Below are 24,510 nucleotides of genomic sequence, written 5' to 3'. Positions count from 1 at the left end.
GTTTGGAGAAGATAAGGCTCGGGGGGGATCACATTAAAGTGTATGAATATATGGAGGGAAGTAAAGAAGATGGAGCCAGGGTCTTAAAAATATTCAGTTACAGTCTGTTATGTTTTAACCTGGCAAGCAGTTAAGCATCACACAGCTGTTCGTTCATCACTTCCCTTAACCAGATGGATGGGGGAGAGAACTGAGAAAAAGCAAAACACATTCTCAACATTGTTTTTCTCCTAAATCCATAACATAGCATCATACCAACCACTATGAAGAAAATTAACTGTCCCAGCCAAAACTAGGACAAAGGAAAAGAGGTAACAGGTATTGACTTGAAATTCAGGGAAAAATATTTAACTTTAAAAAAAAAAAAAGAAAGAAATTGTTTCACTGTGAGAGGAGTCAAAAACTGGAACAGGTTGCTCAGAGAAGGTGTAATTTCCATCTTTGGAGATACTCAAAACTTAACTGGACGTGGCCCTGGGCTACATGTTTTACCTTACCCTGCTTTAGCAGAGAATTTGTACTAGGTGATGTCTAGAACTCCCTTCCAGCCTTAATTTTTCTATGATGCAGTAAGAAATTAGGTGTTTTAGAATAACCAAATTAATCAGGGCCCATTTCAGCAAGTCACTAGCTACAGAAATCCATCTTTCTGAATAAAACTAATGTCATAAAATAAATGAAAATATTACTCACACACTTGGGAGTACACCGTGTGCTGAAACTTCAACTCTGCCCAAATTTGGCAGCTTTGATGGTCTTTAGTTATTTTGTAATTTTTTTCAGGGATGGACTAATGAAAAATATTAAGAAGGAAAAACTATGCTCTCTAAAATGATTTGTACTAAACAATCCTTCTGAGGAAATCTACATGTGTAGGCTGTTGAGCATAAAATATGCGTGTCCTGTAAGAACCAAACACTGACAGAAGCCAGAGAACAGCCTGTTAGCAAACTTCTCCCATGTGCCTTTTTGAAGAATCAAATTCTTTTGTAAAATTGTGGGGAAGTCTTTTTCAACAATTTGAACCAACACCATTCCTTCACTAAAAAATATATAACTGTCGAAGGCCTACTGCTAGATAACCCTCCCTCCTGAGGCTCCTGTGTGAGCCAGCTGGTCAGTGGGCTGCAACCTGGCCTTACTCCTGCCCTCTTCATACTGTAATTTGTGGGGACCCCACAATGTTAAGAAAGAGTATATCCCATCCCAGGGCTAGCTAAAATCATCCATCCCAATGGGAATACAAACACATTGCTCCATTCACAGAATCACAGAATCACAGAATGGCCCTGCTTGGAAGGGACCTCAAGGATCATGAATCTCCAACCCCCCTGCCACAGGCAGGGCCGCCAACCTCAGTGTCTAATACTAGACCTGGCTGCCCAGGGCCCCATCCAACCTGGCCTTGAACACCTCCAGGGACGGGGCATCCACAACCTCTCTGGGCAGCCTGTTCCAGCACCTCACCACTCTCACACTAAAGAACTTCCTCCCGACATCCAATCTGAATCTTCCCTCCCTCAACTTCAAACCATTTCCCCTTGTCCTTCTGTTATCTACCCTTTTAAAGAGTTGACTCCCCTCCTGTTTATAGGCTCCCTTTTGGTACTGAAAGGCTGCAATGAGGTCACCCTGCAGCCTTCTTTTCTCCATCCACATGCAGACAGCCTAGATATGGCCCAAGAACACTGAGTTGGACCAGGAGCACTGGAGAAAATGGAGGCTTAACTCTATATACAGAGGGGAATGAGAAAGAAGGAACTAGCTTTGGGCTGCTCCTTCTCAAAAGTAAATATAACAGCACTGGGCGTGGGACAGCTTTAAACTGGTCACAATTATTAATGAAGCTGGGACAGAGATTGGCACTAGTACAAACACTAATGAGGTACGCAGAAAAGGACTTGGAAACACCAGCTGTTTCTCATGCTTGTATAGTTCCTGTAAGCACTTTAGCCAGCAAGGGTAGGGGACAGAGATCCTGACTGCAGCTTTCCTCCCGGTTTTGTCAGCAACTTTGCTCTCCAGCTCTGTCCAAGGGTGATGTTTCCCTTAATGCAGAGCAGACGTGCAGGGCAGGCCGGGGCGGCCTTGGCCTTTGGCCACCCAGTGTAACACTTCAGCGCCACAGCTGCACTGCCACTGGAGCAGGAACTTCAACACTAAATGTCCCTCTTTCCGGTAAAAGATAAGGGAAAAAGAAAAAAAAAAAAAAAAAAGGAAAAGGAAAAATAAATAAAAATAAAATTTGCTAAAAATAAAATTCTTGTTATTACTGACTGTGTGCTGGTCCAGGGTCTTGTGTACCATTCCATGAGCTGGCAAAGGTTGGGAGGAACCACTCGTGAAAACAAGAAAATATACAGTAAGGATGATGTCCAGCGCAAACACAGCTATTCTTCTCTGTGCTGTGCCCACAGCCATGTGAAGTGTATCCGTTAGCTAGTATAGAGCAATAGGAACCAGGGAGTGAACTGTGCAGGACAGAGGATATTGCATTCCCTTGCTAAGGGAAAATCTATCTTCTAGGGTTCTCCAAGCGGCTTCTGCCTGCCCCATACAGCTGTGTTGTACCACAGGAGTAACAATAGGCACATCAGTGTTGATTGTGCTTCTCTTGTTTTTCCTCTTAATGTTAATGTTCTTCTCTTCTAAATTCAGGTTACCCTTTGGTACTATGATTTCCCCTTACCCATCATGAGTCAGGAGGGACTCATAAACTACTTCTAAGCTGTGTAAATTTCTATCAGTACAAACTACTGATCACTGCCAAGAATTAGACTGAGTGTCTCAGGACATATAGACTTTTTTTTTTATTATTACATATGCAGGGAGATTGAAGGGAACAAGCAGATAGGATCAAAGTCCTCTCCCTAAAGCAAGAGAAAGCCTCACTGCCCTTATCTTACAGCACTGCTTACTTACATCAGCAAGTTTCTCTGACTAATTCCTTTGCCATTCATTACTCCTGTGCCCAGCAGACAAAAAACACCTGGCACAGTGCTAATGATGACTACCAGTTCTTGAGAGGAGAACTGTTTTTATTGGCTGCCTTAAATATTTACTGTTTTTATGAAAGTTTTTCTTTTCCTGAGTTGGTGCTCAAAAGGAAAAAAAAAAATAAAAAACTTTGAGCTAACGGAGATGTATTTTTCATGAGTTCCAATTTTTGCCTAACACTTATTTACCAAAGCAGCCATGATCTGCTCAAAGAAAATCTAGATTTTTTGTGCAGGTAGAACTACTGAGCCTAAAACAAGGATAAAAGTAGATGCCAATTTCCTATACCACAGTTCTGAGCTCTGGCTTTGTTGATCAGATAAATCTAGTTGTAAATGAACAAACATAGTCTGTTGACTGCTGCAGATATACTCAATGAGAGGTTAAATGAGTCAAGCTTTTGTTATGATGAAGGATTAAAATATCCAAATGGTATGCTCTCAGGAAAAGCGTGTTGGCTCTCATTTTATTTCCAAGATATTTCAGCATGAAAGAAAACAACTCTTACTTCATTTCTTACACGAATTCCTTTCTTTCCTCATATAATTCTGCATATAAAAGAGTTCTAAGAATAGTAAGCATTATAACTACTAAAATCCAAAAAGTTTGAGATAAGAAAGGACATTTTTTTGCTGTCACGTCTAAACATTGTTATTAACTGGATGTTAAGATATAATTGCTGTTGGTATATGTGTAATTAAAAGCACTTTTAGAAAGAAGCCTACCAGACTTCTGTATATACATATGGATCTATATGGTGTAAGTAGTGTTATCTGTATCATATAGACATTCAGATGGCATAAGAATGGGGAGTTTTGAATCTCTCCATTTATTTCTTCCTGATCTAATGCGATTTAAACTTTGAAGGAGATTGCTGAACTTTGAGACTGTGCAGGACATCAGGTCTTGACCCATCTTGTAGGCTTCAAACTCAAAAATCTGCAAAACTTTGAGTTCTGTTTCCAGGATTTGAATGCTGAATTCTGGTGCTTCCTCATCCCTCTGTCTGCATTGGCTTTCAGCTACAACTTGCATTCATTTTTTCTCTTTTTCCCTTTCTGCTTTTTCACCACACAGAATGCTCACTCCTCTTTCTTAAAATACAAATAGTTAAGTAGAACTTTTCTAATTATCATCTTTAAAGGAAAATGGGAAGTAATTCTATTTGTTTTTTTTACAAAATTTTTATTTAAAAAATCCTCAACGTTATGACTAAACTTAAAAATAACTATCTGACATCAGGAGTCAATTGGAAGTACTTTCATGACACAATTTGCATAACCTTGAATTAATTTTTGTTGTGCTCCTTTCAAATTAATTATGTTACACACATGACACTCCTCCTGGCACTTTGTTAACATCTGGATCCCTTGTTATGTATTTTACCCAGAAGTCTGCATGATTTTTTGGACCAAGTGATTATTTCCCTGGATAAGTTTCTACTGAGGTGAATTTTCATTGTTTCTGTCATTATTTTTTCCCTTCTCACTATAGGGAAAAATTTATTTAACTCTTATAATATAAGAGGAATATTAAGTTAGTAAATATTAAAACTTCTGCTATTTGTATTCAGAAAAAAACAGGTGCCAAGGAATTATAACTGCAGTTTTGTTAAGAAAGGCCAGTGGTTGGTTTGAACAACCTGCACCTAAGACTTGCTGTCCTACTTTTTCTTCTCATATTTAAATTCTTATTCTGTGGCCTGTGTTTATCAATTCACATTGATAAGAGATGAATGATAGAAAGCTTGATGGCGATCTCTTTTCCAATACAAATCAAATTTTTCTTCCATCTACAAGTAGAAAACATTTTTCAAATCAAACACTGTGTGTATGAGTTCTATCTTATGTTGGGAAACATGAAGACGTTATTTTTGACACAAGGACAGAAAAATATGCAGTTACTGGAGTTTAATCAATGTCCCTCCTTTGGGTTATTCGCATCCATTAGCCTAGAGCTATGACATTTTAGGAGTCAGGTTGGATTGTGCCAGTAGTTTCCTTTATTCTTTAAATGTTTCATATTCTAACATATTTTAAGAAGACACTTTTAGAAGAAACAACGCAGTGATTGCACTCTCAGATCCTGCAAGGGATCGCTCTTGAAGCGAGTTGCAGATAAAGAGATTCAGGATCCTGGAAGCCTGTTTAATCCCAATACAATGGCTTCATACTCAGACATACGGTATTGTGGAAGCCACCGAGTAGATCAAACACTTGATTAACTATCACAGATTTCCAGGAAAGAAAAGTAACTTCCAAGTAGTGTTACTGTTTACATTTTATGCAATACATCTGAGCAATTTAAAACAGTTGAAAAAGAAAGGGAGAAAGCCCCAGTATCCTACTGTGATTGCCTAGAGAAGCATTGTGGTCTGTAAATAACTTCAGCTACTCAGATACTATATTCTACCCCTGGCAGCAGTTACACTTAGAAAAGAATGAAAATACTTACTTAAGTGCAAAAGCTCATCCACAAGTTTTTAACCATTTCTTTCAAGGCATCAAATAATGCCCAACTGTCCACTGAAGTCAAACTACCACTGAATTAAATCAATGTAGTCTGTTTGCAGATACAAAATAGTTTAACATCATCATGTTCATCTGTTTTGATATTCTGGTGGGAACATCTGACCACTTCCTGCCACTTAAGTCCCCAGATGTTGATTATAACCTGTAAGAAGTCCAAGCTGAAGATTAAGATTTTGAGAAAATATTATATTCCGCCCTAATAAAATAAAGTTATAAAGATTGGAGGTTTTTTTTTTAAATAGTTTGTTAACAAACTGCATTGTGCCAAGGTAGGATTGCTCTGCACCGCAGCAATACCTGTATCATTAAATTATCAGTTTAAAATTCCTCAGTGAAGCCACATATACTCTTGTAGATTGGATTTAGCTGGGTAGAAAAGGAACCAGAGACATCTGAAGAGAATTAGATGATTTCAGGTTCTCCCTGTGTAGTTACACTTGTAGGAAAGATAAATCATCCACAGATTCAAATGATTGTACAAATGTTCCACTCATGGCATTCAACTGTGCTTCTACAAAGCAGTAAAATGAGTATCAGAGATGTTGTCACCTTGTGTGCATCACAGTGTCTGTATATGAGAACAATAGTACTGAAATGTCACAAAGCACATTGTAGACTAGAGAGGATAGCTTTCATTTGAATTTAATGAGGCAGTGATAATAACGTAATACAAATTAAATCATATCTTACTGAAATTCTCCATTCTGAAATGAATATTAATGTCACAATGAATCTGAGTTGCAGCATAATATGGCATGTTCCACTGTCTGATTCTAATAATCATTGAAAAAAGTTAAAGCCACACTATGCTGTAAAATATATACCTATAGAAAAAGAAAATTACTTATAGACATAGGTATACTGCTATCTCTCAGATACTACAGTACTACATCTTTTGCAACAGTGAGACTGTGGCATTGATGAAGAAAAAGTTGTAGATCCAGAACTAAAGACTTTACTCATCTAAATAGGCTTATTCATCTAAATAAGGGCTATTGGGGTTGAGTCCAGGAACTCTATCAGTATAATACTAGAAAAATATATTTAAATTACTTCACAATAATTAATTGAGTGAGAAATCTAATCCCAGCAGGACAATTATTTCCTTTCATAAGGATTTATAATATTGCACCACTAAAGATGATTTTATATTCAAAATTATTTCATGCCAGCACAAAACCTTTAAAGGGGGGCAAATCTTACAAGTATCCATTTAATTGTCTCATCCAGACCCTGTGGATTATACCTACAAAGCAGATTGACAATCAATTTTAGGGAAATGTTGAAGCAATACTGTGCCATCTCTGCTACATGTTAGCTTCCTGTAGTTGAGTGACCATTACTGGTTATAGCCTCATGTCATAAATCTTTTTCCCTCCACTTTGATCTTTTGCAGTTTTCAGTTTGACATGGGTTAAGCAGCTCAAATGTTAATCTACAGGAATCTTCAAATGGCAAAGCAGTGCTACTCAGGGCAGATTTGTGTGCCCCACTAATCACATACATCAGTGTGGATCCACCATCTTATATGATCTTTTCCGTTGTCTGTTCAGATGAGAATAAAAGGCTGCTCCTTGTTCCAACAGTCATAGGCTCACACAAGTCAGAAGCTCTGCCAGGACCAACCATTGAACAGGTACAGGAGCTCTGTCCAAGGGAATCCAGTGGCAAAGTGAAGATTTAGTGTCAATTCTCCCTGTCCCATTGTTGTTAGATCTCTTCCATAGTATTAGAAAGCAAGTATTACCCCTCATGTCTAGCCACAAGGACAGACATTACACAATTGAATCAGAAAATAAATATGGATACCAGATGATTTGGGGTAGCTATGCAGAAGGGAAGATGGGAATAGCTGCTATACAAACCTTAGAATTTCAAGTATTTATGACAAATCTTGAAAATTCCCATTTTCATAATGGTAAGAAGTCTGTTCTTCCGTGTCTTGAATCATTTGCTTTTGCTTTCTCCATTCCCTTCTCTGTATTTCACTGTTTTGACTGGTAGCACCGTATGTTTTCTTTGCACTTACAAAAGTTTCATTGTTCATTTCAGTTTCTTCAGCCAATTCATCCTGATCAATTATACCACATTTCTCTTCATTCAGGTTTTCAGGGTCAGCCCATTCCTGCTTCTCCCCAGAAGCAAAAATAGCATAGAATATTACTCCACTGTAGTGCACCAGGGCTGCGATCAGAAAGACATTTTGCCATTCTTCACGAGTCTGAAAAAATGGTCCAGGTCTCATTAAGTTTGCAGTAAAAAGAAATATTAATGTCTGAACTATACTATGAATTAGCACATACTGAATCTTTGTTTGATTCCTGATGTTATAGGTAACACAATTTATGAGAGGTGAATATTTTAAATTTCATATCAAGGGCTAATACAATAGAAAAAGGGACAAGAAATATTCATGGAAAAGTAGATCTCTCCCTAAAAACTGAGTTAATTGGTGATTGCTCAGGAACCCTACTATGGGTGCATTGCAGAGGTGTTTCCTGAGTAAGCCTGTTAAATATTCACTAGTAGCATGAGGATATTGAAGAGATTTAGCCTGAGGTGGTATAAAATAGTATCTCCCTTCACAGATAATTAGTTTATAACAGCTGAGAATCTAGCCTCTGCACTGTTGTAGAAGTGAATTTTTAAAAAAAACAATAGAAAACAGCTGAAGATATTAATGATGAAATTGAGTTCCCAGGAAAATTGGAAATGTGTTAATTTTCACTGCATAGAACAATCCTTTCCCTAGGAAACGCGGAGAAACATTACCTTGTGTTTTGTCATTGCACCAACGATGAGTGGGCACACCATGCCTGACAGCGTCCCCACACCATTGGAGATCCCCATGAGGATGCTGGCATAACGTGGGGCTATGTCCAAGTGATTCACATTGAATCCTACAACGTACCAGAGACAACAGTCAACTTCGTGCTACTGGGCCAATACAATTTTCTCTTGCTGTTCTGGCTGAAGAAACCTGAAACAGGTAGGAAATCCTAATCCACATATTAAAAAAACAGGGTAATATTTTCTTAGTGATAAAGATGGAAGATACACTGTAACTCTTTATTCCTTTTCAAAACCTTTTTTTAAATTCCCCAACTCTGGAGACCATGTTGTGTAGAAAAAATAACTCATTTTGACTTCGCAGTGGTTTAGAGTATCCGTACTTCCTATCTTCTCATACTGGAACGATGCATTCAGGAAAAAGTTTTAATTAGGGAGGGAAAGCGTCATGTTTGTAAAATACATTTTTCTTTTTAAAAAGATATATTTTAATTTATGTAGTAGTGTTTTTTAAACATATTTTCCAATTCTTTAGTTATATTTAATGAAACAAAACAAGAAAAATCCCACAGTATGCAAACCAATCAGAAAATTAATTACCCTGACTGTAGCACATCTTCTTGCTAAACATTTCATTGGAAAATAAAAAGAGAGAGTATAAATCAGCTCAGATAATTATCATGCTTTAGGTGATGAAAATTAGTTATAAGTGCTATGGATGATCACTAGAAAGGATGATGAATTCCAAATTCATGTGATTAAATACTGTAAAAAAGCTGAGTGCTGGGAAAATTCTGCAATATAATTGATTGATAGAAGCTGCCTGCCAAGCAAGCACCTCATAACTGAGCAGCATAACTACTTCCTATCAGTGTAACCCTGAAAAGATGAAAGATCAGCACTTATTTTGTTTTGTTCAATAGATCCATCTTCTTGGAAGTCTTCCAGGAGGTGGGCTTTCATCTTCATAGGAAGATGTGCTACTTTTATAGCAGAGATAGTGGTGGAACTACAAAGCCAGAGACTGGTAAGCCTCATGAAACAGGCAGAAACAGCAGTTCAGATTAACAGGGTCAATTATAAGATACAACAGAGACACAACTGGCCTAGGAAGCACAAACTGCAGATAGAGTTGGCAGTGGGATTGCAACGAGTATCCCTTGACTTCATTTCAGGGCAATTCTCTCTCCTTCTTTTAAGGGATACTCATTGTGGAAGGTGGCCGCCACTGTAAACGGCATTAGCACAAGGCTGGTATAAGCTAGAAAAAAAACAGAGCAGGTTCTTTCAAAGCTTCATGTCCTACACGCAACATCTTTCATAGACACTGAAATAAATTATTTCTGATATAGGAAATAGTAGAGAACACTCCATAAGTTGCCCTGCTAAAAGCAAACAACAATAAAATGACAACAGGAACAACACTGAGGGTAACATTCCTTTTGTCAGTAATAAGGAAATGAATAATAAGATTAATTCTTACCTGAAATTGCAAAGCCACTGAAACCTACAGCTAAGACCAGAAAAGAAATAGCCACGCCTTTTGTATGAGAATAGCCAACCACCAAAAGCAAGGTTGCTTCCATCCCAAAGCCTGAAAATTAAACACATGGAAATAAATTATATTGCAGGTACATGCGAATGTTTACTGTTGGGAATATACTTGCTGGAATATTTTAATATCTTTTATTGAGAATATACTTTTTACTCCCCCACCCCTGTGTAAATGAGCTGAGTGATAGAATAAATTGACTCATAGAACAGTATAGAGAAATAATGAGACAGTGATTCTCTATGAAACACTGTAAAATCCACAAAACAAAACAAAAAAAAAAAAAAAGGGGGGGTGGGGGAAGGGGAGAAATATTTCTTGTCTTCAATTTCTTATGGCTGTGGTGAAGTGACAAGTTCTTGGCAGATGGAACAAAAGACTGTTTTTCAGACAAGTGTGTCAGCAACAGAAGAGGACATGCCTGGGTATCACAGAAAACTCCAGGCTTTGCATTTGGTGGAAATCAACATTTCCTAATATTTAACTTTACAATCCTTCTGTTGTTTTGTTTGTTTGTTTGTTTGTTTGTTTGTTTTTTAAATAATACTGAATATAAACCTTGAAAATACAATTAATAAAAGAATCCTTTGTGAAGATATATAGCCAAGCACTGCAGGCATCTCTATTTCAGGCACCCCATGCCACCCATAAATAATGTAAGTTAGAAGCCAGAAGAAAAGCATGACTCCACAGTCATGTTACAGTTTAGCATCTATACAGTTTACAGATTTGCCAATTACATTCAGATGCCATTGATTTTTCAGTTCCAATGACCAATCTAGAAATAAATTATTTCGTGCTCAGCAAAAATGAGTTTGTCCATCCACCATGTTTCTTTCAGCTGATCTCTGCAGCCTGAATTTGTCAGTGGATTCTTCTTGAAGTAAAACACAGGAACACAGCCAGTTAATGCAGGGTTGTGAAAGGATTCCTGCAGCACCACAGGATGTGGCTAGCTTTGTCGAATCAAATTTTCAGGATGAGGCCTATTTTATCACAATCTCTTCTTGAGCCAGTCTTCATTGCCCTTCTAATTATTAACAACTTGTCTTGCCTCCTCTCTTTTTAAAAGCATGCTTGTATGAGTAAGGACTTAAAGCATAAGGATGTCCAATATCAGCTTTCCATTAAATATTCCAGATTAACCAGCTGCAAATGCAAACTAGAGTAATTTTCTCATGTTGCAATAAAACACTGGCCAAACTTTGATATGTACACCAGGTGCAGCACACAACTGAAGTACTGTATTTTGGGAATCCAGTAGTACCTCCACAGTTCATGACCTTCCTTACAGTGGTAGTAGTTAAAATCTTCCTGCTCCGTAAGAAGTCAGCTATCTGCCCTCCAATGGGCACAATGATTGTCATGACCATGTGGGGAACTGCAGACAAAAGGCCAACCTGAAATTACAAAAGTAAGTGCTTACTGCTCATATCCTTCCTTGGGATTTAACGGGAAAAGAACAGGAATCATATATATAGGACACATCTTTAGCATATATTCTTGTGTGGACTGTGGACTTTTTCTTCAACAGAACCTGCAGCAAGGAGTGGCTGACCTTAAGCTACGCTTGTCCCAGCTTTAGGGATTTCTAGGAGCTTGAGGGACTCCAGCATGCTCCTATCCAGGCAGTGGCAGCTTTTCTCCCAGCTCTGAGCATCTGTATGCAATCTATAATGGGTCTCAAGCTACAATAAGAAGGAAAAAAAGAGAACTATGTCTAAAAATTCTGAAGTTGGTGCTTTAGAGGAATTTTCTCTCTCCAATGGCCAGCACTGGAATTCAAGACTACTACAGTTTAGCTCATTAGCGTAGATATCCAAAGCAGGGTGATGTGAATATCTCCTCACAGTCCTGGAGGAGAAGGCATAGCACAAGAATCTCACTATAGAAATATCATGCAATGTCTCTGCTTTTTGGTGGTTGCTCTGAAGAATGACATAGAGGACTGCAAATATTTTCTGTTGTAGATACCAGAAAGCACTTACTTATATGTTCTAGTAAAGTGTTCTGTCTCTCACTTTACAACTGCTTTTATGTATTTTTATTATTCTGTTCTCAAGGAGATCCTTTCTGCATAGCAAATCTGTTTCTTGACACTATTATAATGGAGGCAGCACGTGTACGTTGCATGGGCAATAAGTACATGTAGTATAAAACCTGAAATTATATTAGAATCTTATGAATAAGCATACATTTGAAGTAATGCATATACTTCTGCTCTTATGGTAGTAGGACCTATAAATTGATGCTCATTTTATCACATTTTTTGGCAGAGTTCTTAGTTTTTCTGTAGGCTCTGGTACTTATTCCAAATACAAGAAAAGACTATTTTGTGGCCAGCACGTCATCTTATAGGGGCTTAAATCTGAAGAAGTAATTCAGTAGGAATTTTGAGTTACACTTTCCTTACACTGACACTAAATCAGCTTTATGTTTGTTTTTAATTAGTGAACATTCTAATATTTATGAAAGACAACTTAGAATAAACAAATCTACTTTCTCTTAATAACCCCGTTCTTCATACCATTGCTATACTAGGTCACTCAGAGTGTCATTGCCCTGAATAAATAATTATTGCTATAATCAAATAGTATGTTACTATATGAAAATTACTGTATAACAAGTAGGTTTTTTAAAGGAAAGTTGGAAGAACTTTTTTGTACAACCACTCCACAGTCCACATTCACGCTCTAAAGGGAGATTGTAGCAATACTGGATTTAGTGAAGTGGCAGAAAATATTAATCCATGGAAAATTTTACCTCTGATTGTCAATGAAATGTACTGAAAAAGAAAGAAAAGGAGGAAAGCCATTGCCTGCTAAGTACTGCTAAGCCACCAGCACTTAAAAAAAAAAATAGTGCATTTCTATTTACTTACCTGCTGGTTTCTATGAAGTGTTTCTTTGTTACCAGTGAAAGCAATTCTTCCTTTCTTTCTTTTTGCTAAAAATTTGATGCTAGCATGTTTTCATGTCTATCAAGTTTGTAAACATATGTCATCCCTGGAATTATCTACTGAAATGACTGCAGTGACATCTGGGGATCCTCTGTCTCCTAGTGTGGAGTCTGAAAGTCATTGCTTCATCTCAGACATTTACCTTACTTATCGCAAATCCAAAGACTTCTTCAAAGTAAGCAGGCTGACTTATAAGGAGCAAATAGAAGGTCCAACTTCTACAAAAGTTAGCCACAATGATTGCATAAACTGGCATTGAAGTGAAAAATCTTTTCCAGGGAGTACTAAATTTCTAGGGAAAAAAAAGAAAAGAAAAACAATAGGCAGAAAGTATCTTCAGTATCAGGATTATTCATTATATTGCATAAAATTTACATTGCAAATTGCTTACAATGTAAGCCTGAATTAATGGCGAAAGAAGAGAGACAGAAAAACTTTCTCGGAATCGTTAAGATTTTTAGGATGACTACTGTGCTATTATTGCTCTGCTTATTGGAATCACAAAATTCTGTTCTGAAATCCTGCTGTTGGGCTAATAGGATCAATAACAGAGTCAAAGAATACTAGAGGAAATATTGTTCTGTTCCCCGCTCTCTGTCACAAGGAGGTTTGAGATGGTTCTACAAAGCGATTATGAAAAAAGTGTTCTCCAAACTAAGAAACACTTAGTAACACACCAGCAGGCTGCTACTTGCTTCAACTAATTCATTTCATTCAGCAAAAAAGCTTGTAGTAGAGGATTTAATTCATATAATTTACTTTCGGCATTTCCAATTTATATTTATGCTTAAATATTCCATACAGCAGGAGCAAAAAACAGTTCAGAGATCTATTCACTTGAAATAAATATCAAGTCAGAAGCCTAAATCAGTAATTACTGTAATATTCATTAGAATTCTCCTTTCTTTAAAATAGTAGCTGTGTTCCACAGGCAACTGTGTGTCTGCAGTCATGCGTGAACACATGATGATGGTACTAGTGTCTTCTGTAGTCAAATCTTCAGTAGCAAGGGCAAAATCATGTCTTGAAACAAGTGTGTATGTCTCCAAACAGTGACTTCAGCCAAACTTCATGCGCATGTCCAAAAGGAGAGCCTGATACTTCATGCTTTCTCTTAATCTGTTATCCAAAACATGTAGAGGATAGGGTTTGGAGAGTTGACTTTTTTTTTCTTTTTTTTTCTTTTTTTTTCCCCCAGAATGTTAAATAGTAAAGCCAAGGAGGGGCAATGTATTGAAAAAAATCTTTGTTTTTTTGCCTATAGCAATAATGAGTTACTTAAAGGGATAATGTAATACTTAAAGGGATAATGTTTGACAGGAAAATAAGTTTTGCTTGCAAATTCCCAGGATCCTCCTGAGGAGAGAACTCTTAATACAGAATACTGAGCTATTGTGTGAGAGAGCAGGGCAGAAGTCCCAGCCTGAGCTCTCAGAATTTCAGTCATCCTTGGTAGGAGCCCATAAGGCAGCTTGGTAATTTAACATCCAGAGCCAGATCCTTCTTAGGTATTTCCATTAGTTTGGGGATTTATTTCAGATCAAGTCTGATAATTACTCAAGAATATACCAGAATGTGTTGTTTACTGCTCTCCCCACTCCATCCTCTCCCTGACTAGGGATGCTCTGTAAACCAAGAGCTGAAACAGCCCTACGGGTTTTGCCTGTTCCTGAATTTGTCCTGTACCCTTGCATGAGGCTCATACTGCAATCTCATAAAACAAACAGACCTAAACTTCAACAGAAATAGTTTTGCTGTTCTTATGAAGCTAACTGTATCTATCCCATTATGTGCTGATGTTATGCAAAGAGCTCACGAATTATAACTAGCCACTGGAAAGCTTTTTTACTTACGCCTGCACTAGCAAGGCTGGCTCCTTCTCCAATACTTGTTTCTATATATACTCTTTCTTCTCTGGTTATTGTTGGGTGTGCAGCTGGACTCTCATAGGCATGAAGCAGCCAGAACATGTACCAAACAATCCCAAACATTCCTAGAGAAGCAGGAAAAGCAAAACTCAGTTTTAAAAGCCAATTAAGCCATACTTCTATATCTAAAGGTGTTAAGGTAATTTCAACAGCCAATTAAACCAAATCTCCATTAAAAAAAATGCTCAGAGAAGGGAGAAAAAATGATTCCCGACTGTGTACATACTAAATGCCTGTTTGCAAAGTGTTTCAGCATTCTGTTGCTCTTATGACACAGTATGTGTAGGGCAGAAAAAAAGGTAGAAACAAAGTTTTATGTGGAACTGAGAGAAAAAAATAACAGAATGATCTTAACATGTTCACATCTGCATACAAAGGCTTCACAACCAGAGAAGACAGAAAACTCATCTCAACTGCATGGGACAGATTTTTCAGGGCAGAAGGTTTCTGAAGCTTTAGGCTTCCTATCAGTAGTGTATGTGGACCCTTATGCTGAATAGGGTGCTCTGGGATATGTATCACTTGAGTGCTTGTGTTGCAGAGCAACCTGCACAACTGTATCCAGCCCTGTCATGGGACCACGTGTCACTTCTACAAAGCACACTACAGAAAGACAGAAAGTGTTTCCTGTTGGTCCTTTATACCATGGACTGTAGTCTGGTCATTACAATTTTAAAACATGCTACAATAGATTACAAAACAAAAGTTTTCAGAAGCTGCCACAAGTAGAGAATAATTGGGAAGACCCACTTGCAACCACTTCAGTCCTCAGAACAACTTTGATACCCATCACACAAGATTAACAAAACTGCAGGCAATACCATTTGAGGAGAGGAGATTCTTTATGTTAAGAACTCACCATAAATATAGAAGACTGATGACCATCCTATATACTGTACTAGCACTCCTGCCAATGGCATGGCAACCACTGCACCTGCATATGACCCTGAGGAGAAAAAGGATTAAGAAAACACATCAACAACGTTAAATGAATCTAGCCCTTACTACAGGCTGACATCATTTTTATTTATTTATTTCTTCTGTGTGTGAACATTTGTGATGGGATGGCGGTTGTGATATTTTTACTGGGATGGAGAGACAGGCTCTTTCCTGGAGTGGGATCATCTAGCTCATTCTGTGGCCAGAAGGAATGTGGTAACCTAGGTAAATGAGATTCACAAAGCTGACACTGATGGCGTACCACCACACAGGCGTAACTTAAGATCTGAAGAGGGGATTCCCACTTAACCCTGTGGCATATGAAGGAAACCTCAGAGAAGCCAACAGCTTGAGTTTCAGAAGCCCTTTTGGTGCCCAGAAAGCCCGATGGCTGCCAATATGCTGAGAAGCTTCTGTCATGACTCTAGCCCCACCACCCGACAAGCACTGCAAGTGGAGGCTCACATCAGCCCTGAGACTATTTAATCACATTTAGTTTATGCAGTGGCATGAACAAACGCACAGAATAAACAGCCTAATGTTGACACAGGACAATTTTATTTATTTATTTATTTTTTAAAGTGAAAAAGTAATCTATGCCAAGGTTTTCAGACTGAGAAACATACATTACTGGCTAAATAAATTTCTGAATGACTTGCAGAAAAAACTGAGAATTTAAGTACTTGGAAATAAATTTCAATGAAGATTCCAAGGAGGATTCATGTAATCTGGACATTTGGCATCAGCACAAAATAATGACATGTGAGAAGTGTTGCTTTGAATTACTTTAGGAAATAAGATACACATGCTTTTGACTTTATTATATACTTTGCTAACAAACACCTACAACCTAAAGCTACAGGCAAATGCAGAAGTACACCTCACTCCATTCATTAGCAAACACTTCTTGTTGCAGAGACCCTTTGCCTCTGTACAATTAATTCAATGTTCTTGCAGAAGTAGCGAAGCCCCAGGCAAGAAAATAGAGAAACCAGGAACACGGGTAACACAGGGCTTCCTAATCTTTCCATCATCTCTGTTCACCTTACAAGAGTGAAAGAGAGAACTGATGATCTCTGAACTGAAATGGATATTGAGCTACAGGATGAATCTTTATCTGCTGCCTCTTTTTTAGTCTGTTCCTCTGCAGAAATTTGAAACTCCTAAATAATCACTAAATACCAGAGTCATTTGTAAAATGTAGTAAAAACAGTAAAAATAGCATTCCCAGAGTATTAAAAGAAAATACATTTTTTCACATTTCAGTCTTTTTTTTTTTTTCCTACTGTTCCACATGCATTTTAGACCTGCATTTTCCCAAGCTTTTCAGTTCCACTGCTAACAGACAATAATTTCCTGTGACTTTTATATTTTCTGTTACATATTCTCTCTCACAGACATTTGTCTTCAGCTGGCTTTAGCCCATCAACAATGCTTATTTTCTTTGTTGTTTCTTCCTCCACTCTCAGCTGCTCACTTTTCAAAGTGTTACTATTTCTGATTTGTCTTCAATATTATTAAACACCCTCTCACCGTTCCAAGTTCCCTTTTACAAGTGGGAAAGGACAAGGCAAATAGAGATGTGTGTCTTAGAGGATAAGAAACAACAGACCGAAGTTAATAAGTAGGACTTTTCCTTCACTCTCACAGCAGCCCCCCTTAAATCACACCACAATCATTTCTGCTCCATACTCTGGACCTTTTAGGGTATGAGAATGGAGGAGGTGCATTTGGGTTATGCCTTATCTTCCTCCCATTTAGCCTTCTATCCAAATCCACCCTGAAGTCAATAAGAAGACACCCTGAAATCAGCAGCTAGGCTGGCCACTGAAATAAGATGAAGAAATGAAAGGGCTAGAAAGGCATGAGAGTCAAGATAGTCTTCTCTGGAATGAAAATGTGGTAGCACAAAGTGACCTGCAGCATTTCTTTTAAAACCTGCTACTCAGAGGATAGAATTAAAAGAAGAAAAACCCTTTATTCTTAATATGGACATGAATGAAAAGAGAACAAGATGTAAAACTCAGTATTTTTCCTGCTCCATGTTTCATAGAAAGATCTAAGGCTCTTGTTAGAGGCTAAAATTGAATGAAAGAATTTTATTTCTCCCAACTTTCCACTGGATTCCTTTTCCCAAAGCCTTCTGAAATTTCCTACAAGCCACCTTCTAGAAGTCTGTCTGCCAGTAGTAGGAAAGACCCAACCAGCAGAACAAAAAACAAGACTGACCAAGCCCTCAAGTCCTTTAAAATAGTTGTCAAGTGCATGCTTAATTAGTCAGTTCAATGCATACAGCAGATAGAATGCCTAAAGACTGAACAAATGGAAAAAAAAAAAAGTGAACCATAAAATGAATAATATATATGTCAATACACTCATAACCCTATCAACTTACCACAGAACGATGTCGTTGCCAACCTGCTTCTCTCCAGTGGAGGAGCCCATTTACTCCACATCCCATGGCAGGCTGGGTAGGTGACGCCCTAGCAGACATTTCACACATCATATGATTTTCTTTCACTGCATTCCTACTTTAAGCAGTTGCTGAAAGAGTTAACCTGTCTAGCTCATTGTCACTACATCGGAAAGCTTAAAATAAGCCTGGGAGAGTTTTCCTTTGGGGAGTGTGTAGATGGCAAATTAACTTAAATGGTATGGTGTCCTGGGTTAAAAACGCTGCTTAGTGCATGCAGTGGATGGCTTACATAGGCAGAACTAGGTCTATCTGCAGTACTATTAATCAATTATTTTAAGCTCCTTTAAATTTAAAAATATGAATCAACATAAGAAAAAAAACATCACCGTAAAAATACCAATGGAAAGAAAAAAAAAAAGAGTAACAAGTAGAACTGTAGATGGATCAGAAAACCTGACCAAAATGTTTCAAACTTTTTTTAAAAACCAAATTTCCCCAAATGAAAGTGGTGAATGTTCTTACCTCCACCAGACCTTGCAGAATTCTTACAAACATCACACAGCCGTAATGTACTCTTGCTGCAGAAGGGATGAACATGTTCAGTGTAGATGTTAGAAAAATAGCTGCTCCAAACACCCTTTGAAAAAAGTATCACAAAAGAGAATGTCATTATTATCTGCTTTTCAGAAGCAACATTGTTCTCAGGTACAATCTCAAAGACAACTTCTCCACTGCCCACCAAGTCACCAACACAGATAATTGTAAATTTATGGCAAAAGGGGTAAATTCACATAATGTCACTGCATTTTCTTCGCTGAATGAGATAGGAGTTTTATGCACACGTAAACAAAAGTTTTGTTTTATTCCTCTATCTCAGAGGATGAGACTTTGGTGTAGTTGCTGGTGGCTAAGCTGTTTACACAAGCCCTGAACTAAGAGCATTATTCCTATTCTGGGAAGTACTTGAATTCTTTTGTGTCAGTAGGGTTTGACTTAAATCATGTAAAGTCTTGTTTGAGTGCCTTACTGAAATGTGGGAGCATGCTGATTATTTCCTCTTCCTGCAGCTAAAACTCATAACAGCGCAGTTTGAGATCAGCTCCTTCCCAACATCAGTTCTCTAAATAATAGATAAAAGCGTTCTTTGCAACTGTGGCATAGAAGGGGTGCTTCTACAAGAGAGCTTCTGTGAAAGATATGATACGAACATTTTGTTCCTTGCTTGGGAAGAACACTTCCTGCAGCTGGGTGCAAGTCAGCCAGAGTTCTCCATGTATCTGGGGCCTTTGGGAAATCTTTGCAGCCTTCCAGAGATTACCATCCATTAGAAAAATGGGCAGCAGAAAAATCTGTGTGGTAGTTATAGATCCAAGCAACATCCTCAAAACTTCAGAACACTCAGAGGCCCTGGGGATACACTCAGAGCTGGGTCTGTCTCATGCCTCACAGTCTGTGGGAGCTCTTCCCAGTAGAGACATGGGCTTTTCTCAGCTTAACTGAACAGCGGTGCAAACTTAATGCATTGTATTAATAATAAACAATAGTGACAATAGACATGATGGACAGCTGGGCCACAGTGCAGTCATTTCAGTACAGGATGGTTGCAGGCTTGCATACATTTTCACACCCGGCTGATCGAAGTCTCGGGTTCTCTTTTTGTACTACAGACAGGATTCAGTATCTGCTACACTTTGAATATCAAGAGTTCATGACTCCAACATCTTTGGAAGATGATATGCAGGAGGATCCCCTCTCAAATTCTCTCACAGCACAGAAAACTATTAGAACTGGCAGAAAGAGTTCATTCTGCAGATAGAAAGCTGCACTGGCTGACGGCCTTGGGAATCACAGTGTGTTAGAAGATGGGAGGTTGGGTCAGAACAGCCTTCTCTTATCCCAAGACTGAGGGTCACACCTGAGTTTCATCTCTCCCTTGTGGCAGAGGTCCTCAGCTCCTGGCTACACTGATACTAGCTGGCAGCAACTGCTCTTTGAAGCAATTGCTCTTTGCTCTTCAAACTCACTGGTGTTGAACAGTTCTGCATTGGCTTATTATGCCTGTGGCATTTAAAAAATGACAGATGACAGATTAAGCTTCATTCTGATATAGGAATGGTATTAGATATTTAAACTGAAATAATGACAGCAGAAATATTTTCTCCTTTTTGATTTTTCTGCCAAAGACATATGGAGATCTCACTATGTATGGCTATTTATCATCTTCCATTGAAAAATATTCATAAACTTGTAAAGTCTTCTGATGTCAGCAGCATTTTTCTTCTTCTTCTTCTTTTTTTTTTTTTTGGAAACATTCACAGGAAATATATGACACATCATATTTTAAATCCAAGTTTATGATCTACGGAGGAATTAATGATTGCATTATAGCGCAAAGAATCTACAGTCAGAGATCAACATTGTTTTTTCTCATCCTGTACACCTCTTGACAAATGCAGCAGCTCATACCTGGACAGCTCATAACCATAGTGACAAGAAAGCAATCAACACATGAACACAAAAGCAAAGAAGCTGAGCAGGCTGACAGAGGGAAATGACAAAGGAATGAATTTGTATAGAAACTAGTCTGAAAATCTGAAGTAGTATACAAAGCCTGTGATTGCATCTTGACATTTAGGAGGCTGCTTTCAACGCCAAATAAGCATTTAGCTAAGAAATGAGCATTACTGAGAGCTCTGTTATGATCAGTGAAGAGTTTTGTGCCTTGAGTTTTCATTGCCATGGGTAGAGTTATGTTATCATAGTGCAACTGGCCATCTTAGGGAACTACAGCAAATTATGTAGAAAAGTAAGTTATAGAGCAAGTGGAAGAATGAATAAGCCATAAGAAAGAACATGTTTTACTACCCAACCAGTTAGCTCTTGGGATTGAGTTTCCAGTCTTTGCCACTTCACTTAATGTCAACTCCTAACACACCCAGGTTGTAAATGCATCATGTACACTGTGTTAGAACCAGCCCCTCTTTTGTTACTAACAGGCAAGGCAAAGTAGTGTTTCTGCAAATAGCCGGCCAGCGTCTTTCCAGCAGTTTCAAGCCTTCAATCCCAAAGAAGCTGGTCTCCACCATGGACAAGAATACACCAGTTCTTTTCAATTCACTAATATATTCTTTTCTCCTCACTACTGTGATCCATAGCCAGTTACTACTTAGCATCAAAACAGCTTTCTCCAGCAACAGACTCCTCTGCCCAGCAGTGTGCCATTACCAAAAGCTGATACCATGGGGTGCTTTATGTTTCATGTCTCCTCGTCACCACCAAGAATCAAGAAATTTTGTTAGGACACATGTTGGAGGATAAGCAGTAAATCAAAAGAACATAGTCAGTAAACAGTGAACTTTTTGGTGGAACACAGATATATACAAATTTGGATATGCATAAAGCAACCTACTTGGTGTCAGGTAGTTTTAATGAAAAGCATTAAGTACTTAATATTTTCCTTTGTTCTGAGATCTGTTTGAATGCCACGTTATTAAACACAACTATTTGCATTAATGCTTGTTGGGGGGGGTGGGAGGGGGAGAGTTTCCATGTGTGTTCAAGGTTCCACAGTGGTGAGCAGAATTTAAACAGGTAACAAAAGACACTATACCTAAATCTGTAACACAGTAATAGGGCAGAGTAATACTAAGCAAAGTTGTGAGACAGAAAACGTTTCTCTTTCTAGGGGAGGTGAGTTCACAGGTTTGCCCCAGCTCTGCCTGTTTCCTGCCCTGTGGTGTTAGCAAGCAGATGTTACCCCTCTGAAAGGGAAATACTGCTGAATCTACCCAAGCAGAAACTGGTAGGGAGAACAAAGAATATAGGAAAAACGTAGAGTTAGTCAGGTCTGCGAGTCCTATTATTACAAACAGGAATACTCTTTTAGTTTATCTTTTAGGGGGGGTGTTCTTCCTCAAGCAGATTCTATTCCCAAATCCAGTCGTAATTAAATCTATAATGTGGTGTCATATTGTAGAACCAAAGTGAGTCTGAAAGTATAATGGGGACAGAAGTATAGCTTCCTGTGCATATGCATGATAGATACCTAAGGAAGCAGTTAGCTGATAGAATATGTTGAGCTATAGGGTATACTTGGTTGATTTTACTGTTAATAAAAAATATAAAGGTAACAGAAGCGAAATTAATAACATACTGAATTATTCAGCCAACAGTGTGTACATCTGTGTTTTTGAGCCCTTCAGTGGCCAAATTTTGTGGCAAGACTGGAAAGAGAAGGAAAATGATTAAACCTAGCTAATTTGTTTGGCTTATGCAACAGAATGAAAAGCATCCTGCTTAGGCCCCTCATATGGTAGAGAAATGAAGAACTGAGGCTGCTAGTACTGTTGAAGAAGTGCAAACTAAATTGAGAGTAACTCTTTGTTTCAGATAGAACAGAGCTGGGGCTGAACTTCTGGAAAATCCATGGGATGACTCCATCCTGAAGTCATTTCCATAAGAGACAAGGGTGAGGAGAATGCTTAGACAGCCTTGTAACCCCTGTAACTCTCTGAAGAGTACAGAGCACAAAGTACTTTTATTGAGGCAAAGCAATGCAAAGCTGGTCTTAGTTTTTTTTCTCCAGTTGTGAAAGCCATTGTAGATGTCAAATCTTGTTTGCAGAGAAAAGTATGAGTGCTAACCCTCTTTTTCATCTGTAGATCTCAAATGTCTTCCACATTCATATCTCATGAGTTCATTTACAACCAGCTGTCTTCAGACAAGCACTTTGTTTCAGTTGGGATCATATTCCAAATTCTGCATACTTTTTGAAGTAAAGCTTAAAAACAAAATTATCTTTGGCAAAATTAGCAACTTTTCTTATTGTTATTTTCAAAAATGGTTGAATTAAAAACAAAAACAACAACAACAAAGAAACAGCCCACAAACAAAATGGACATGGAAATAATCTGTGTAGAAGTTCAGACTTTGTTATACAGAAATCATGAGACTCCATTAGAACAGTTCTGGGCAATCCTAATTACTACTGTATCCAACCACAGACAGCATAACTATGTTGATTTCATAGAAATGTGCATGAGAATGGGCTTGTGCCTTCAGAATATAAATAGTTCTGTACCTTCTAAATGCCCAGCTTCAAAATTTCTGGAAAATTTCAATCCACAGGGAAATTTTAAAGGAGAAAAGTCAAATTTATTTGGAAAAAAAAAACTTGGTAAGTTGAGTTAAAAGCACTGAAGCACTTCTGAAACACAGATGCTACAAGCATTATCTCAAGCATCAGGTGTGTGTTCCTAACATCCTCCAGAAAGCACTGTTATTTAGAAAACAATAAATGTGTAAACATTTGAGATGAACAAGTCACTTGGAAGAAGCAGAAATCAGACCTATTACAGAAGTCTAGCTCCTTTTTTGGTTATAGACATTAATACTGCAAGTTCAGCTTCAAGTTCTTTAAGCACCTTTGTTCACTGTGTTAGTAAGAAATATAAAACAGACATTTGTAACCTGTAAAGCTTAACTCTTTTGATTATTGTTTTCTAACCTGTTAGCAGCCAATTTGTTTGCAATGAAACCTCCTGGAATTTGTGTCACAATGTAACCCCAGAAGAAAGAGCCGTGTATGAGTCCCACTGTCTCAGGATCCCAGTTGAACTGGGCTTTCTGTAAAAGAAACATAAAAAATGTAAAAGCACGCTTATTACGAGGTAAACACTATTTGCAAGTCTCACAGAAGTCACTCCATCCTACAGATCAAGATAATCTCTCTGCACTGGTGTTACTTTGATTGAATCTTCTCCATTTGTGGCAAAATGCTGTCAAACTGGTAGGTGGAATTACTGCTTCTGCTCTGTCAGGTCGACTAAGAGAAAAGAGTTCAACCAAAAGGCAGTTGGTGCTGGCCCTTCATCTTTGGCTCTTGCCACTGCTTCCCTTATGCTGCTTAGACTTGAAGACTTTGTTTTCAGGCCAGCTTGTTGTTATAAGAAGGACCTGCTACCTTTCAATGGGCACATCCTTTTACTCAACAAGATTGCTCAAGCTGGAGTTTATCCCATCCAGGTAAAACTCTGACCATCCAGTATCTACATTAAATAGTAGTATGGGAACAGAAAACGTTTATAGAAGAATAGAGAGAAAGGGTAACATCTGAAGAAGTAATCTGAAAGTTAGGTTAATGCTAGCTGACTAGTGTATCTTTTATAAAAAGTGATGCCAATCATAGGGTTGGATTTGGATACAGAATACCATCCCCAGACAGGTCACAGATGATTCCTAGCCAATAATGTCTAGAACTAAGAGAAATATTTCTACATGTCATCCTTGAATACCAAATAGTTTCAGTCGTCTCAAATCTTCCTGATTAAGAGCATTTCTCTGATGAGTCTGTTTTAACATATTCTGTTCAGAAGAGGGATAGTCAAAACCCAGAAAAA

At 38.1% G+C, this 24,510-nt stretch overlaps 1 protein-coding gene and 1 long non-coding RNA gene across 38 annotated transcripts in view; one reads left to right on the top strand and one right to left on the bottom strand.

Annotated features, from left to right (window-relative positions):
* The window catches only part of LOC146545285 (uncharacterized), an 86,522-nt gene that overhangs the window by 41,777 nt on the left and 20,235 nt on the right, over positions 1-24,510 (top strand). For 20 of the 37 annotated variants that reach the window (XR_014883313.1, XR_014883311.1, XR_014883308.1 and 17 more), the window contains one exon: positions 8,281-8,517. The exons of the other annotated variants lie outside the window; for them this stretch is intronic. This is a non-coding gene — a long non-coding RNA (uncharacterized LOC146545285). The remainder of the gene's footprint in view (positions 1-8,280; positions 8,518-24,510) is intronic. 37 annotated transcript variants of the gene reach the window in all.
* Positions 3,364-24,510, bottom strand: part of SLC17A8 (solute carrier family 17 member 8) — a 30,511-nt gene continuing 9,364 nt past the window's right edge. The window contains exons 3-12 of the mRNA XM_003202173.5: positions 23,619-23,737; positions 18,635-18,749; positions 18,092-18,179; positions 15,617-15,703; positions 14,683-14,822; positions 12,972-13,121; positions 11,138-11,270; positions 9,802-9,912; positions 8,301-8,428; positions 3,364-7,749 (exon numbers count right to left, since the gene is read on the bottom strand). Coding sequence (XP_003202221.2) covers positions 7,411-7,749; positions 8,301-8,428; positions 9,802-9,912; positions 11,138-11,270; positions 12,972-13,121; positions 14,683-14,822; positions 15,617-15,703; positions 18,092-18,179; positions 18,635-18,749; positions 23,619-23,737 — 1,410 coding nt within the window. The 3' untranslated portion in view covers positions 3,364-7,410. The remainder of the gene's footprint in view (positions 7,750-8,300; positions 8,429-9,801; positions 9,913-11,137; positions 11,271-12,971; positions 13,122-14,682; positions 14,823-15,616; positions 15,704-18,091; positions 18,180-18,634; positions 18,750-23,618; positions 23,738-24,510) is intronic.

The sequence above is a fragment of the Meleagris gallopavo genome, chromosome 1 (assembly GCF_905368555.1).
Source record: "Meleagris gallopavo chromosome 1, MGAL_WU_HG_1.1, whole genome shotgun sequence".
NCBI classification, from domain to species: domain Eukaryota; kingdom Metazoa; phylum Chordata; class Aves; order Galliformes; family Phasianidae; genus Meleagris; species Meleagris gallopavo.
The sequence above is the reverse complement of the archived record's forward strand: the minus strand, read 5'-3'. Positions and strand labels throughout refer to the sequence as shown.